The 15,642-nt window shown below is 49.8% G+C and overlaps 1 protein-coding gene across 1 annotated transcript in view; it reads right to left on the bottom strand.

The window, feature by feature from the left end:
• XYLT1 (xylosyltransferase 1) overlaps nt 1–15,303 on the bottom strand; it is a gene marked incomplete at its 5' end in the record, with an annotated part of 154,266 nt that extends 138,963 nt beyond the window's left edge. Inside the window, one exon of the mRNA XM_084271336.1 lies at nt 15,082–15,303. Within this exon, the coding sequence (XP_084127462.1) occupies nt 15,082–15,303 (222 nt within the window). The remainder of the gene's footprint in view (nt 1–15,081) is intronic.
• Between the last annotated feature and the right edge of the window lie 339 nt (nt 15,304–15,642).

Here is a 15,642-nt window from a genome sequence, read left to right as displayed (position 1 = left end):
GATATTTTGGAACAAGTCATGTACTCAGGCCTTGGGTCAAGAGCCCAGAGTAACTAAACCTCAGCTGCCTCCCATGCAGTGGCTTCCAGCCACAGTAGGAGCTCCTGGGAGCTGGATGTCACCAGCTTTGGGAGGGGATCAAGCAGACCCACTGATCAGCACTCACATAAACTACCAAGGTTTATACTCACACCTTATTTTGCCATCACTTTCCCACACTGATAACTCCTTATTTATATTATTCAGTATCTAAATGGACCGTGGGCCCATATCAAATGTGAAGCACTTGCCAAGGTCTCTGGCTGCACAAATAAAAGCTACAGACCACAGCACACTTCCAGAGGCAACATCCTAAGAAGCAGGTACAAAGACACTTCACAGAGCACAGCGTAAGTTTCTCCAGCCACATGCTTTTGCTGGTGATCAAAGTTGGCCTATCTGTGCAAAAAGGGAACAAACCCGTGTTGCTCAAGCATTAGAAACAAGAAATGCTCTTTGTTCAGAAAAGGGAGGAACAGAAAGAGATGCACATCAGTGAGAGCAGGAAAATCTGAGCTTTGCAAAGAACAAAGGTGCCAGCACAGAGTGGCCATGGAGCCAAGTTTCCATGGGGCACTGGAGACAGATCCAAACAGAGGGTTCGCCCCAGCACCACTGATGAGCTTCCTGCAGGTGAGTCAGACGTGCTGTGTGGGGTGAGGGGGAGACGATACTCAAGCTCCCAACATCTTGGATACAGGTCCCACAAAGCAGCACACAGCTGGTCACATACATGGGCCCTGGGGAGCAGCCGTGCCACGGGGCAGCAACTGGGGACACAGCTTGACGCTCTCACATGTCACTGCCCTGGGCTGGCAGAAACAGCAGCAACAGCGAGCACAGCAAATGAAGGAGTCTGATTAAACAAGAAGGGAGTTGGGGTCAGAACAACAACTGAGTTACCAAGAACACAGCAACAGGAATCAGGAGCTCTGAGGTAATGTCCCACACTGGCTGTTTGTAACTACTGGCTAAGGGACTGAAGTTATCTTCCTCCCAATAGCAACACCTAAATCCCTCAAATAGTCTGAGACAATCACTGAAACACAAGTCCTCACTCACACACCAAGAAAGGAGTCTGTCTTTTTTATAACTGTTTTTAAAACCAGCAGCAGATGCTGCAGGAACAGGCAGGATGCAAGAGGTGGGGTTTCTCAAGCTTCCTCAAAGCCTCCACGGGCACCTGCTCTCCATAGAGACCACTGGCTCATCTGCAGGCGAGCAGGTAAAGCTGGGGATGCTCAGGGCATCTTGAAAGCACCCCCACGCCCAGGGCACACCCACCACCATGGCCCAGCCTCGCTGAAGAGCCAGGCATCACCTCTGGTTCTTCCTACCAACACCAGATGCTGTTCTGTAAGCCTCAGGGTGTGCAGGGAGGCAGCCTGATCAGCGGAGTGGCATGGCGTTGTCCTTACCCCATGCAGACAGCAATCAGAGCTACTTCTCTTTCCCTGGGTGACAAAATCTCTTACAGAACTGTAAAAACTGGCAAAACCAGAGTTTAGCCAGAATTAAAGCACCTGTAAAGGGTTTCTGAACAGCACTGATCTTGATCCTGTTCTCACTCGAGTATGAGCCAAAGAGCCACTCCCCAGAGCCACCAGCAAACACCTGCTCACAGGGATCAGTTTGGATGGTTCAGGATGCTGGCAGCCAGGAGAACAGGTACTTTCTTTTACATAGAGAATTTGGGCTGGAGGAGGTAAGGGAGGTTTTCTCTGTCAATCTTTAACGTTAGCACTAGTGGGAAGGGGGTAGAGGCAGCAGCACATCACAACACCCACAGAGCATCTCCAGGTGGTAAGAAAACCACTTTGGGGCTAAATTGAGGACATCTGGGTAATACATTAAGTGCTCACCAAACTGCTAACACAAAAAGTATTATTCAGCAAGCCTGTTCAACCTCACAGGAAGTTTTCATGAGCAAGACCAAATTGTTTGGTCAACAGATTTCTGGAGGCAGAAGTTTAGGTTGCAGCTGAGCAATGCCTTCAGCCCTGCCGTCTTATGAACTGTATCGCCAGCCAGGAAACATCTGTGCTCATTTTGTTTATTCAGCTAGCTTTAGAGCATTAGGGATAATAGAAAAGCTTCTTCTCAAGGACTTAGTGCTCACAACTCAGCAGCTGGGAATGGCCAAAGGCTTTTGGGTTTGCTTCCCCCCTCCCCTCCCTTCAGACACACACAAAAGGACTACTTAAGGAGATTGGCAACTCTACAAGAAGTATTTGGTTTGCAGTACATTAGGTATGTTCAGAAGATGCTCGTATTTATGTCAGTATGTGCAAACCAAAGGACTTCTTTAGGGATTCAACACTGGTATCTGTAATAAAGTGTGCAAGAGTGAAGCAACAGAGGCTCCCACCAATGCCACGTGAACGCTGGGCCGTGGGGAATGCTGCCCTTCGCTGCCCAGCTTTGCGAGCATGGGCTCTACACAGATGTGTGCTGCTCACAGAAAAACCATCCTGATTACAGACCTAGCAGAAAGCAGATAAAATGGGTTCCCTCCCACCAACTGTTCTGAAACAGAAACAGCTGCTGCGGGTGCACCAGACACAACCCCAGCCCACAGCACCAGTAACGCTGTCTAACTGGCAAGTGGGAACCATCACTGTCCAGAGCTGGACCATCCATCCCACCAACCCAAAGTCTGAGAGCCAAAGCAGGAGGGTGTCATCTCCTGTGGCAGGAAATATGCTAGTACAACCCCAGGGAAGGTTAAGGGCAACTCTTTGTCAGAGTCATTTTTGGTTTTGGCTCAATGAAATGCAAGCCGTTCAAACAGAACCACAGAGAAGAACCTGTCTGCTTCTGGGAGACTAGCACCAGGCTACGGTGGGCACACAGCCCCTTTCTGCACTGGGACTGGAACAAGAATTTGTTACAGCACAGTCCATCTACAGAGTCCCCTCAGTCAGGGTAATCCCCAGCAGATGTTGTGGCAAAACCACCATCTTACACTTGCCTTCAAATACACCTTCCCCTCTACTCCCCAGCCAGTCACTTGTTGGGTCTGAATGCCTTTCAAGCCCTCAGACTCCTTTGGTTGGAGGGTCTATGCAGAATGATCACCTCCTTGCCCCAAAAACCCCAGCACAACCCAATGACAAGACAAACAGGGACATTTGGCAAACACTGCCTCTCAGTGCAGCTTCAACACATGTGTTTGCAGTCTGCCAGGAGCCATACACACAAGCCAGGTCCCCTGTGTGGTGACTTAGTCCTCCTGTTTGACAGACTGGCAGCAGGGACAACCAGCCCTGTGTTCTCCTCCTCCCTGAGGCCACACAAGCAGCACCTTGTGAAGATGGGACTTGGATCTATATCCAGTTGCTGCCACACAGCCTTAGACACAGTACCCTTCCTGTGGTTTTGGGTTATTTTTCATCAGTTAGAGACACAGTATTTAGGCTGGAAAAGTCCCTTAGGATCATTGAGTTCAACCATAAAAACACTGTTAAAGCTGACACTCTGTACAAACCCATCAGAACAGAGACAGACTCATTGAGTGCACTGGGTTGGAAGGGACCTAAGGCCATCTAGTCCCACCCCCTGCAGCAAGCAGGGACATCTTCCCTAGAGCAGGTCTCTCAGAGCCCCATCAAGCCTGACCTTGGATGTCTCCACGTCCTTCAACACGTTTGCAGTTGGACCTCACGCTGGCCACCACGCACCAGTCACCTGGTTATCTCCTGAAGTCGGGATCAATACATTTCAATTAAACTCTTAACAAGTCATCCACTTGAATACAAAGCAGGCATTTTCAACCTGCTCAGAAGCCCCAGCTATTCTTTTCAAAGCTGCCCTTAGAAATGCACCAGTAAACACTGACACTCACAACTATTTGCCTGCTGTGGAATACAGGTATGCATGCACGCCTCTGTTCACAGAAGAGCTGCAAAACCAAGCCCTGAATACATTTTACTCTAGTAAACAGGGAGGGGGGGGAAACCCAAAAACCACCAAACCACCAACTCTCTGCTGAAGGGACGATTCAAGCTCCTGTAGCATCTCTACATCGCTACGGAACTACCATCCCAACCATAGCAACGGTTTCAACACTGGAGGACACAGTCTGCTCCCCGCAGGCAGCCTTCAACAGACAAGTGCTCAAGTGTTTATTTTAAGCAAACAGGAAACAGCCTTTCGAAGTGGACAACTACAAGTCAGGAAGAAAACAGCCTACTAGAGCCAGCAAGCAGGGAAAACAAAAACACACCAATTTATTCAAAGGAGAAACAACGTTCCCTAGCAGAGGTGCTACTTACCAAGTGCCTAGTAGGGACCTGAAGTACTTCCCAATTACATTAATCCACCTCCTAAGGAACTGTGCTGCCACCACCGTCCCAGCTGAGCTACTGGGGTCAACACCATAACCCCCAGTGACTGAAGTCTGGATTTAAAAACTAGAGCTTGGATTGTGTCTGCAGCCATGAGAAAACCTCCTAAGAGAGCAGTGAATTGTTCAAGTAGGAGAAAGAAGTTCATACACAAGACTCTTAAAACTAACAACCAAATACTAACATTTACTAACAAGCAAAACAAACAGCACCTTGCTTGTTGACTACAAGAGCTTCAAAGCACTGAAGAGGTTTGTTTAGGTGGCTGACTTCAGATCAAAGCCTGGCTAGGTCTGGTAACTAAGCTGGAAGGTGAATCCAGGACAGTATGAAGTTCAAGGGCTTCCTTTCACTTACCCCTTCCATACACCACAAACAGAAAGCATCTAGAGCTTAGTAGGGGACTTGTGTAACACTCATTGCAAAATTACAGCAACAGAAAGCTCCATCAGCTGTTGAGATGTCCACGTTGTCCAAACACAGGGTCCTTGAAGAGCCATTTGGCCTGTGAGACCCTTATTCTCCTTTGCAAACGTTCATTGGGGTCCTTGATATGAGAATTAATGCAAATGTGCATCAGTGCAAGCAGAAAGTGAAAATCCCCCAGAGGCCTTGTGAACTGGAGAGTAGAATATCCTACTGACACCATTCTGGGCTGGATACCTTCAGTCTGACAGCCTGGTGATGGTACCAGAACAAACAAGACCAACCCAACAAAGCCTTAAATAACTCTATCAAGTCGTCTGACCTTTAGTGAAGTACTTTTTTACATGTATATTTGGCCATTCAAAGGCAAACAAGCCCTATATCCTTTCACATTAAATACTTTTGAGTCAAATTCTACTGAGTGGAATATGTACATAAACCCATGGATCCCACAGCAACTCCAGAACCCAAGTCCCAGGGTACACGAACCTAAGCAAAGCACCAGTAAACCTCTCTGGGCATCAGCTACCTCACAAACGGACTACTCCTTGCGAGAGCGACTTTGGGCAAACTCCTGTGCTCTGAAAGCATGATAAAGGCTTTTAAATTTTTCCAGTTTTTACACTGGTTGTGCTCCCAGAGGTCCCACAGAGCTTTACAGCTCTAACTTTCTGGTCTTCCCAGCTGTCCTGCAGCTGAAAGCCTCAACTCTCCTGCCATCTGTTCCACGGGGCATTTTGAAGCAGCTCTCAGCAAGGGGAGCAAGCATCCCAAAGCTCACACCCCAGGTGCTCACTGCAGCTTCACACAAGCAATGGACAGTCCTGTTGGCTTTTTTTTTTTTTTAAAGATATCCAGGGGTGAGAAAAATCAACTTCAAAGGAAAGCAAATGGAAAAAACACTGTATTTCCTAACTGGGGCTCAGGGGTGAGGAAGGGAAATCACCGTTTACACTGTTTGGAAAATGAGCAGGTTTGAGACCATCTTTTTCTAATAAACAGCCATTAATCACTTGCAGTCACTTAGCACAGGAGGTCACACAGTGGCAGTCTGGCTAGTGTAAATGTTTAATAGTGAATTAGATTAGAAAGGCTCAGGAAAGTGTCATCACAGCTCCAGTGCTACCTGCTAACAGAAACCTTCCTTTGGTTTCAGTGTTACCAGGGTGGACCCGAGGCTTTTGGGAATAAGATGAGGTAATGATGCTATGAAGGCATGAACATAGAACTACAGAAAGCCAGCCAGGAGCTTATTAAACCTTTTCAACTGTGTTGATCAGTCCTCTGTTCCCAGAAACACAAGCACAGTGGTGACGAGCCTGCTCGGCAGACAGGGTGGAATCTCCAGCTCCTTCTTAGGAGGAACAGCACAGCACACGGGGTGTTGCCACTGATCAGCACACGAGAGAGAGATGTGAACATCCTTATCCATGTGCACAGAGCTAAAAGAGCAGGATTCAGATGCTTTTAGGAAAGTATTTCATAATCCTCCTCCCGCCGCCCCCTACTCAGTTCGCAGCTCAGTCAGAGCCCGTTACAGTTATAATTATCACCATAATTACTGTTTTATTAAGAACCAATGACTTATCAAAATATTGCACTGAAGGCTTGCACATCTTTTCTTGTAAGGCTGCCAGAAAAGGCGAGTTCAGTGCTGAGGTACCACTCCAGGCACGCTCCTAGCAGCAGCACCTCCACGGTTCTATTTATGCACCGAGTGACTAAGCCCAACTCCAGCGAGTGCCAAACGTAAGCGATCTGAGGCACAGGGCTGTGCAAAGGATTATTATTCTCCTGGTGTATACACACTAACAGCTTTGTTTACTACATTTACTCTTCTGCTGCTTGTTTGCCTGGGTTTTTACATACTGTAGGCCAAGTTGCTGAACTTCAATGCCTGAAGGTATCCACCTGAATGCATATTTACATACTCAAGCATCTGTGTCAGGCATCCATAAGAAGTTTTAAGTGTGTAAGCAAGCCTGTAGGCAGCTAAGTCAATACAATGAGGTGCCTAGATTTATCTCCAGCTACCCAGACATGGACCTCTGAAGGCAACAAGTTGCTACTTCTTGTGAGAGTATTTTTTTCTGCTATTTTTTCCTAACATTAGCCTGATAAGAGATTATTTTTTCTTGTTCAAGATGACCCCAATCCAGATTTCCAGTAACACCCCATTTCTACACTGAAGTCCAGTTTAATATTCCATAGGCAGCAGATGGCCATTCACAGCTCCAGGTATGCTGGCAGGCTGAGAAAAGAGACCCTCAGCCCAAAGGATAACCAGCAGCCCTGGCAGCTGCAGGGCTCCCATCAAGGGTGGCCAGTTGTCATCCCACTAAGTTCACAGATAGAACCAGTGACACAAGATCTCTCCTTGCCTCCATGACAATGTGGTTACACATCTCTGAAGAACCAAAAAATCTGCTGTGGAAATGAACAGACAAACATGGAAAACGACATCTCTGAGCACGGGTCAACAGACTGGATGTGATTTCAGGGAACTCACTTCACTTAGTCAATACAACCACGACCTCCGTCACTTTTTCTTTCAAAGAAGGTGTTTTAACTGAACCATGCGTCCTCCTGCATCAGAGAGTGCAATTATAAAGAACAAAGCTAACCACAAACAGGCTGAGTTTTAAGAACAAACCCAGACACCTCTCAGAAATTCAGAGAGCATGAAATACAGATCTCACCAGCAAGAAAAGTCAGCAAATAGCATCAGTTCTAAGAAAAACATTCAGACTTCACCACCATAACTGAACCAAAAAGTACATCTGAAGGGCAAGCACAGGCTGCAGTGCAAAGTGAGAATGAGTGTCCCTGACTCATTCAGCCAAATCCAAGCTAAACTAAAGCTTGCAGCGTCATTCACCTTTGTAGAATTAAATAAGCATCCCACTTACTCTCTAATAATATAACAGCAGCAATGGAGCAGCAGCCTGAAAACAAAATATATGTGGGAGGCATTCAAGACCTGACCCTGGTCAGCCACACACACCAGTGTGGGTTTATTTCAGTTAACTTTTTTTACTAACTGATACTCACTTATTGTCAAGTTTTATTTCATTACCACAAAAAAAAAAAAAAGCAATTATAGACACACTATAAATAGCTCATCCCTTGGAGGAATCCTCTAATCATCTCTAAAAATAAGAAGTCATATGGTGGAAGTGTCCTGCACTTATCCTTTTGGTGCTTCACATAACAGGTTACACCATCTATACATTGAGGCAATGTTGTTACCCAACTCTGATGTCCACACAATCAGAATCAGCTCAGGCAGCTCAGTCACAGTTCTGTATCCGATGTAAAACTCGGAGGTAACTCAGGTCCACAAGGCATGGAGAGCATTTCCTGAAAGCCTGGAAATGTCCTTCACCTGCCTGGGAACAGCTGGGCAGGCAGCTTTGAACGCTCACCTCCTGCTGACTTCTTTCCTGATCCATCCACACTCATCAGTCCTTTGACTCATCCTCCCCTTGGGCAGTGCCAGGCACAGAGGAATTCTTATTCCTGAGTGGAGGTGGCAGCAGGGGAGCCTGTGGAAGCCGAACAGTGACTCCTGTCACACTCCTGACTCCTGTCAAGCCCCAGCAGCTCTACTCCCCACGGTGCCTGTAAGCTCTTCAAGGCAGGGACCTTTCCTCACATGTGTCTGTGAAGCTTCTAGTGCCCAGATGGTGCCATACAAATGAATAATAATTATATTTCCATGTAGGCCATTATTGTGCATAATGTAAATTACTTTCACTGATCCAAGAGGAAATCATTTTCTCATTTTGAAATGAAAAGAGAGAGTAAAAATAATGATTACTTGTTTGACGCTATTATTGTAACAATAATTACATTTGTGGGTCCAGAATCCTCAGCTGGTCTGTACTGACTTTAAGGGAGCTGTGCCAGCACACAGCAGCTGCCAGCCTGGTCCCAGCAAGTGCTGGAGATCTCGTGCTGCTTCGCAAGGACTGATGGCTTCAAACTCACACCACTCCCAGGGAAGATGGGAAGTTAAACCAAGCCCACCTTGCAGAGAAAGTCCAGACCTGGCCTGTGAAGGAATGGGTCCTCACAATGGCACAGCAGGTAGCCAAGCATCACCACCATGCTCCCCCCACTCCAATCTCACTGGTGCAGAGGGGGTGGCTTTTTTGGAGATTCAGACCTCAAGCGAGCTGCCTGGCCTTCTGGAGGCACTCATCTCTGTTCATTAGAAGCCCAGAGACCACCCAATTTAGCATCTGAGGGATTCAGACTGGGCTTAAGTGCTCAAAAGGGGACAGCTGTCATCACCAGCACCGAACATGAAAGGGACACATAAAGCTGGAACCTGGCAGGGCTTGGCTCCTCCAGAGGAAAGAAAACCAACACAACAATTATCAGACCAAAGAGGACTAAGCTTAGATAGCCAAAGCCAGAAAACCCCCAAACTACCTGTCACTTGTAGCCATGTGGCTCTAAACCCATTGCTACCCACGTCAAGGAGTTACTGATGGGAGAAGGCAACGAGGACTCTGATCTTCCCTGCTCCCACAGAGCACACACACTCTGCAGCACAGCACAATTCCTTAGGAAAAATCAAGGGGGACTGAGGTTAAAAATGAGTCTAAAAGTCAGACCTGAACACTTGTATTAGTGCAGTTTATGACCAGTAGCTCATTCACTTGTGGTCCCCTGTGAGTGCCCATGCAGAGATGCTCTTCCACCTGCTCAAATCACACACCCCATCAGCCTAAAGTAAGAGAAAAAAGCAGGACACTGGATCCCATTTAGAGCCACTGGAAAAGCTCCAGTGAAGTGCTGGACCTCATTTTAACACTATACAGAGAAGTCAGGAAGCAGCTGATTAAAATTAATCCTTGAGGTTATATAGTTTGACTGTCCCTACAAATGAAGTTCACTCCATGCTTTCATTGTCCCCTCATCAAGCACTAATAAGATGCTGTATCACATATTGTGGAATTTGAATACTGAAGGGAAAAAGAAAATATTTGGAAAAGTATTTCTCACTCCAGCTGAGCTGTGGCAGGTAACAAGGGCCTTTCACACCCAAAGCACCCGCTGTGCAGTGGCTGACAAGAAGTAAATGGGATCTGCATCTCTCCTGTACAACAGCTGGTCTTCTCCTGCTGAAAAATGGAAACGCTTCTATTTCAAAGGGAACATCTGCCAAACCCCATCATACATTAATGAATAAAAAAAACAACACAACAAAAATACACCAGTGGCCTGAAAAAGACTTTCGATGGCACAACCAATTAACACAGATTCATTTCTTGTAATACCTTCCCCCATCCCCACAGAAGAGATGCTTAACGAGGTAACTGCTGCAGGAGTCCATCAATCTAATCTGGCTCTAATAGTTTTCTTAAATAATGCATACATTACTGAAAAGATTTGTTTGTTTTATTAACATGTGCCTTGTTAAGTGCTGAGAATCTGTACAGCTCGTTCTGCAGCTGCAGATGTACTGTCTGCCCCCCCTCCCACTACAAAGTGATTTGTCGGCTCCGCTCCCCTTTGCGAGCGTTATTCAAGCTGTGCTGCAGCACGATTAGGCTCCTGGTAACAAGCAGACCTGTACTTAACGGTCAAGCCAGCACTGTGGACCCTTTCTCTAAGAAATCATCCTTTTTGGTCACTTAAGAAGTTGATGCCACAACTACACCGTTTCAGCGAGACCAGGAAGTGAGCTACAACGATCGAGGACCCGGCTTCCAGAGCTCCACTCAAGCCTGGCTGAAGCTTAACAGGAAAACCAGTAGCTCACACTGAGCTGCCCTCCACCTTTCAGGTCCGGGAATTTTTCTAGAAAACCATTTTTCCCCTCATTTCCAGTGTTCAGAGCTATAATTGCTGAGACCACGTGTCTACATCAACAAGCTGCTTAGAGGGGGAGATGTTTAAATGAGTACCATCTGGTTGTGCCATAATATATGGAACCTATACATTCACTGATCTACAGGAAAAGGGTAAGTTAGGGGTGAAATAAAACAAAATAAAAGGAATTTTTCTTGCAATCACTGCTCAGCAGTCAGCTGCAACAACTGATCACCGTTCTTATACCTGCTAGAGTGGAGCAGCTGGATGCCTTTCCTGGTTTCAGTAATCAACAGGTATTACCAAGTTCAGGCACAAATCTTCCCAACTCCTGCATCTTCAGCCCTGGTAGAGTTCAGGGTGCATCCCAAAAGGGGGCCAGGAGGACCAGGCAAGAAGAAACACAACCTGCCCAAGCACACAGACTCAGAATTGTCTTGGTTGGATGACGAACTCGTGGAGGAGCAGTGGACCCAGCCTCACTCTCCATATTCCCAGGAGAAGAAGAAATATCCCATTTCCCACTGCAAAAATGAAAGTGAGGAGGAAAGGCACCAGTGGTCCTCATGAACATCCTCCCTAGCTTAACTTTTGCTTGGAGTTCAACCAGGTAATCCTCACTGTCCCCAAATACACAGCTCTGAACATCTCAAGCTACCATGGTTGTGTTTGGTTCCCTTCACAGCTTCATGCTGAAAGAAACATGCCCTTTCCTTAAACACCTCAAATTTCAGACCCAGACAGGCGTTGGTCCCACACCAGTGGGCAACAGCTGTGTTTCACTCAGCTGGCACAGGAACAGCACACTGGCATCTTCACTGTACGGTGAAGCAGGCAGCAAGGAAAACCCAACGGTGCCACAGAGCACCAGGGAGCGTGACGAACCCCCAGCCCTCACCTTCAACACCTCACCCCACGAGAGAGGCCACAGCTGGGTGACACGAGCACATCACCGCAACGCACAACGGCCTCTCAGTGCAGCACGGGGCGTGAGCAGAGACCACGGCAGATGCTCTGCTGTCACATCCCTCTCATCACCAGCAGCCCTGGAGCGGAGATCTGCATTCCTCCTTCCCTTTGGGCTCCCAGCACGCAGCATCCACCAACAAGCCCCTTCCACCACCACTACCAGGCTGCATTTTACAGTGTTTCTGTACAAAGCTGTTGCATGCTTCCCAAACACAAACACCCTTCCATGCAAAAGCAACCTGTTCTCAGGAGGCAGCTTCATTCCCCGCTTGCTTTGATGCTGGAGTTCCACTGAAGGAACAAAGCTTGCACAAAGGGTGCTGAACAGCTGCAGGAATAGTACGTGGCTGCAAGCACCCACCGAAATCACTGCTGCCCATGCAGTTCGTACCTCTTTAAAGGTATCTATAATCTGGTTTAATTAAATGTGGAACAACTGCAGGAAGCTGTTTATGAGTAATGAAAGCTCCAGATGTAGCTGGCCAGGGGATCCAGCCCAATAAATGTTTTCAGTTGCAAAACAGCTCAATTCAAAATTGTTTCTTCCTGCCAAGTTGGCAATTCATATTCAATTACACCCAGGTACAGTGGCAGCAGTTTTACTACCGTACGATGTTATTTCATTTTCCAAACGAAATTGCTTATTACACATATCTGACAGCGGTTAATAGAAGCCTAAATACCTCTTAAACACCCGGCTCAAAGGACGGGCTTCTATTCCCACAGGCTCAAAGGACCAAATCCTCACACTGCTCGTGTCCTGCCCAGCAAAGGAAAGCACCTGCTGCCCTGTTAGTCTGGTGCTTAGGCCAGAGACAAGGGAAAAGCAAGGGAAATAAACAGGCTGCAACTTCATACCCCAACTTTCTGGCACAGGTTTGAAATGGTACCTTCTGCAAGGGGTCCAAAAAGGTAATCTGTGTCACTGTATTCAGCACCCAGGCTCTTGCAGAGGTGGTTATTAGGACATCTGTGCGTTACAGGCTCTCTTCAGATGGGGAGGAAAAGCCATCAGGCTCTACACCACAGACAAGCATCTAGGAGCCTTGCAAGAAAACGCTCCCCAAACACACGTTAAAAACCCCATTCCATTAACAGACCAAAGGCTCATTCACATTAATACCCTTTTTTGGTTAAAATGCCAGACTGAGGAATCTTTGATAAAATCCTTAGAGGGTCTCAGACCCTCTCTCACTTGCCCACAGTCATTTGGATATAACAGGAGCACTGTATTCCCAGAGGCAGCTTCCCCGACTGCTGGGAAACAATTCCAGTACACCAATTAAGGGAATCTCAGGCTGGGAAAGCACCAGCCTCGCTCAGGCTTGACATGAGCGGTACCATAATGTGGAAACAAAGCAACATTTAAAAAAAAGAAAGAGAAAATCTTCTTTCACATTGATTCTGTATCGTGTAATGCCATTAAACGGAGATTTTCTTCATGAACTGAGTCTGAAATCCAACCCAGGCCTGTGAGGCAACACAGGCAGGGTTAGATAAATCAACGTCTGCATGCCAGGAGCGCCTGGGAACCTCACCTACCTACCGACTGAGGCAAGCTGTGAGGCTGGTACAGCAGAAAGCTGCACAAATCCCATCTCCCTATCGCTTTTCCACCAAGCACACATTCTAATCAATAAACAGATGCCTGAGTGTGGGGCTTTGCATTCTGACAAAGTAATTCCAAGGACGGCGGCCACTTCCCAGCACGCAGGTTAAGCAAAGCCCCAGTGACCATAAAGGCATCTTGAAGGAGCACTGCCAAACCACCTCTTGACAAAGCACCCTGTCAAGCACATCATCACTCATCTTGAGCATTGTGGGGTTTAATGCTGCTGCCAGACACCGTGGGACAGCCCGGCAGGACCCACACTAGTCATTTAGACAGTGATGGGAACACAGGCACACTCGGGATACAGTTTAAAACACGTCTTCTATTTGGAACCCCAGTGCTCCATCTTTAGGTCTTTGATCAAATCTGTATGCACAAAGGCGTGATTCATAACTGCCAGCATCACAATAATCATATTCCATGTCTGTGTATCGCCAGCACGGAAACAATTAGCTCTCAGCCCTGAACTGGGCGCAAACCGGACACCGTGCCAGGACATTTGTAGGACAACTGCTAATGGTGCTCACTCTGGCACTGCCCTGGACCCCAGCAAAGAGGATTATTTCCTAGAAAGCCTGGGGAGCGGGGCTGGAGCCCTGGGTGCTGCCTGCTGCTCCCAGCCCTCCACCTGCCCAGGTACCAGCATCCCCCAACCTTCAATACCCCCACCACTGGGGAGACCAAGAAGGAAAACAGCTGGAGAAGAATGAAAGATGAAAAAATAAGAGACTAGACAGCTAGGAAAAGAAGCAGAGGGCAGAGCACTGGAGGAAAGATACCGGAGCCTGAATAGCGACATTTATGAACACAGCAAGAGCCACGATTCGCATTGTATGAGAGGCAAAACCCGAGCTCAGTAAGCACGCCTGTTCATTTCCACATCTAGAAAGCCCAGCAGAACCCACACACCCTGGATGGGTATGTGCCACCTTCCAGAAAGTTGTCCCTGACGTTACTGACAGCACCTGTGTGCTCGGGGCACAGCTCCCGGCAGCCGCCCCGTGCCCAAAACACCCCCAGTCCTTCAGGAGGGCACCCCTCTGAGCCCCGAGCTCCTCTTCCTCTCTCAAGGTGTCGGCAGAAACACAGGAATGGACAAAATACACACGCGGGCTCTGGAAGGCCCCGCTCACGGAACACCAGCCGGCGGCACACACCGACCCTCACCCCCGGGGTTCGCGCTGAGGCAGAACGCGGCTCAGCTCCTTCTTCCGTGCCCATCACAGGGCTCAGCCCCGCAGCCGGCAGCACCCGCAGCCCCCGCGGCTCCAGGCCCGAGCCGTGCGAGGAGAACTTGCGAGTTCGCACAATGGAACGGCGAGAGGGAGCGAGAGAAGGGACAGGGGGCACCGCTCCGGCACCGCCAGGTCTCCGCGCTCACCGAAGCGGTCGCATGAGATCTCGCTGCCTGTCACCCACCGGGCCAGGCAGAGCCGCGCGGGGAACACCAGCGGCTCCGGGGGCAGGAATAAAGTAGCGGGGAAGGCACCCCTGGGGAACGCGCCGGGCAGGCGGCCCCGCGGCCGAGCTGGAGCTGCCGAACCGCCGCGCCGGAGGCGGGAGGTGCCGGGCGGCGGGTCCCGCCGTTGCAGCCGCGGCCCCCGGGGGTTCCTCGCTGCCGGTGGCCGCGCAGGGGGCAGCGGCGGGCGGGACCGGACCCGCGGCACCTGCGCGGCGGCGCCGGGTGCTCCCGAGCGGGGTGATGAGGGGGGATACACGAGCCGCGGGCGACCGCGCCTCTCTCGCCCCAACTTCCCCGCGGCTCCCGGGGGGCCCCCTCCGTAGAAGCGCGGAGAAACGCAGCCGCTCCCCCTCCCGCCGCCGCCACCTCCCCCCCTCTCCCTTCCCCTCCTCGCCCGCGCCTACCATCGCCTTGCCGTGCGGGGCGCCGGGTCCGCGGCGCTGCGGGTGCGCCCGCTGGTCTCCGCCGCGGTCTCGCTTCTCGCGGCCGCCGCGCTGCTCCTCGCCGGCGTCGAGAGAGGTGAAATTCCAGACGAGGAGGGTCTGCAGGAGCAGCACGGTGAGCGCCACCACCAGCGCCGAGCGGGAGCGCCGCGCCAGCCGCCGGGCGCACGGAGCGGCCACCATCTTCGCTGCTGCCGCGCTCCCGAGAGCCGCCGCATCCGCCGCGGCACGGAGTTTTCAGCCGGGCAGAGCCAGACGTCAGCAGGAGGAGGGCGGAGGTGGGGAAGGAGGGAGGGAGGAGAGGGAGGAGGAGGAGTAGGAAGAAGAAGAGAAGGAGGAGGTCGTGGCGGTGTGCGCGGCGCGTGGGGATGGGAGAAGCCGGCGGGGAGCCCTTGGCGGCGCGGTAGCCCGCGGCCGGGCCAGCCCGGGGCGAGGGGTGGGGTTGGCGGAGGAAGAGGAAGGAGGAGGAGGGTGGGCTGGAGACGGAGGAGGAGCGGCAATGGGGGCTGCTGCTGCTGCCGC

Source organism: Gallinula chloropus (genome assembly GCF_964237585.1).
Source record: "Gallinula chloropus genome assembly, chromosome: 15".
In the NCBI taxonomy this organism is placed as follows: domain Eukaryota; kingdom Metazoa; phylum Chordata; class Aves; order Gruiformes; family Rallidae; genus Gallinula; species Gallinula chloropus.
This window is presented reverse-complemented; position numbering and strand designations above follow the sequence as displayed.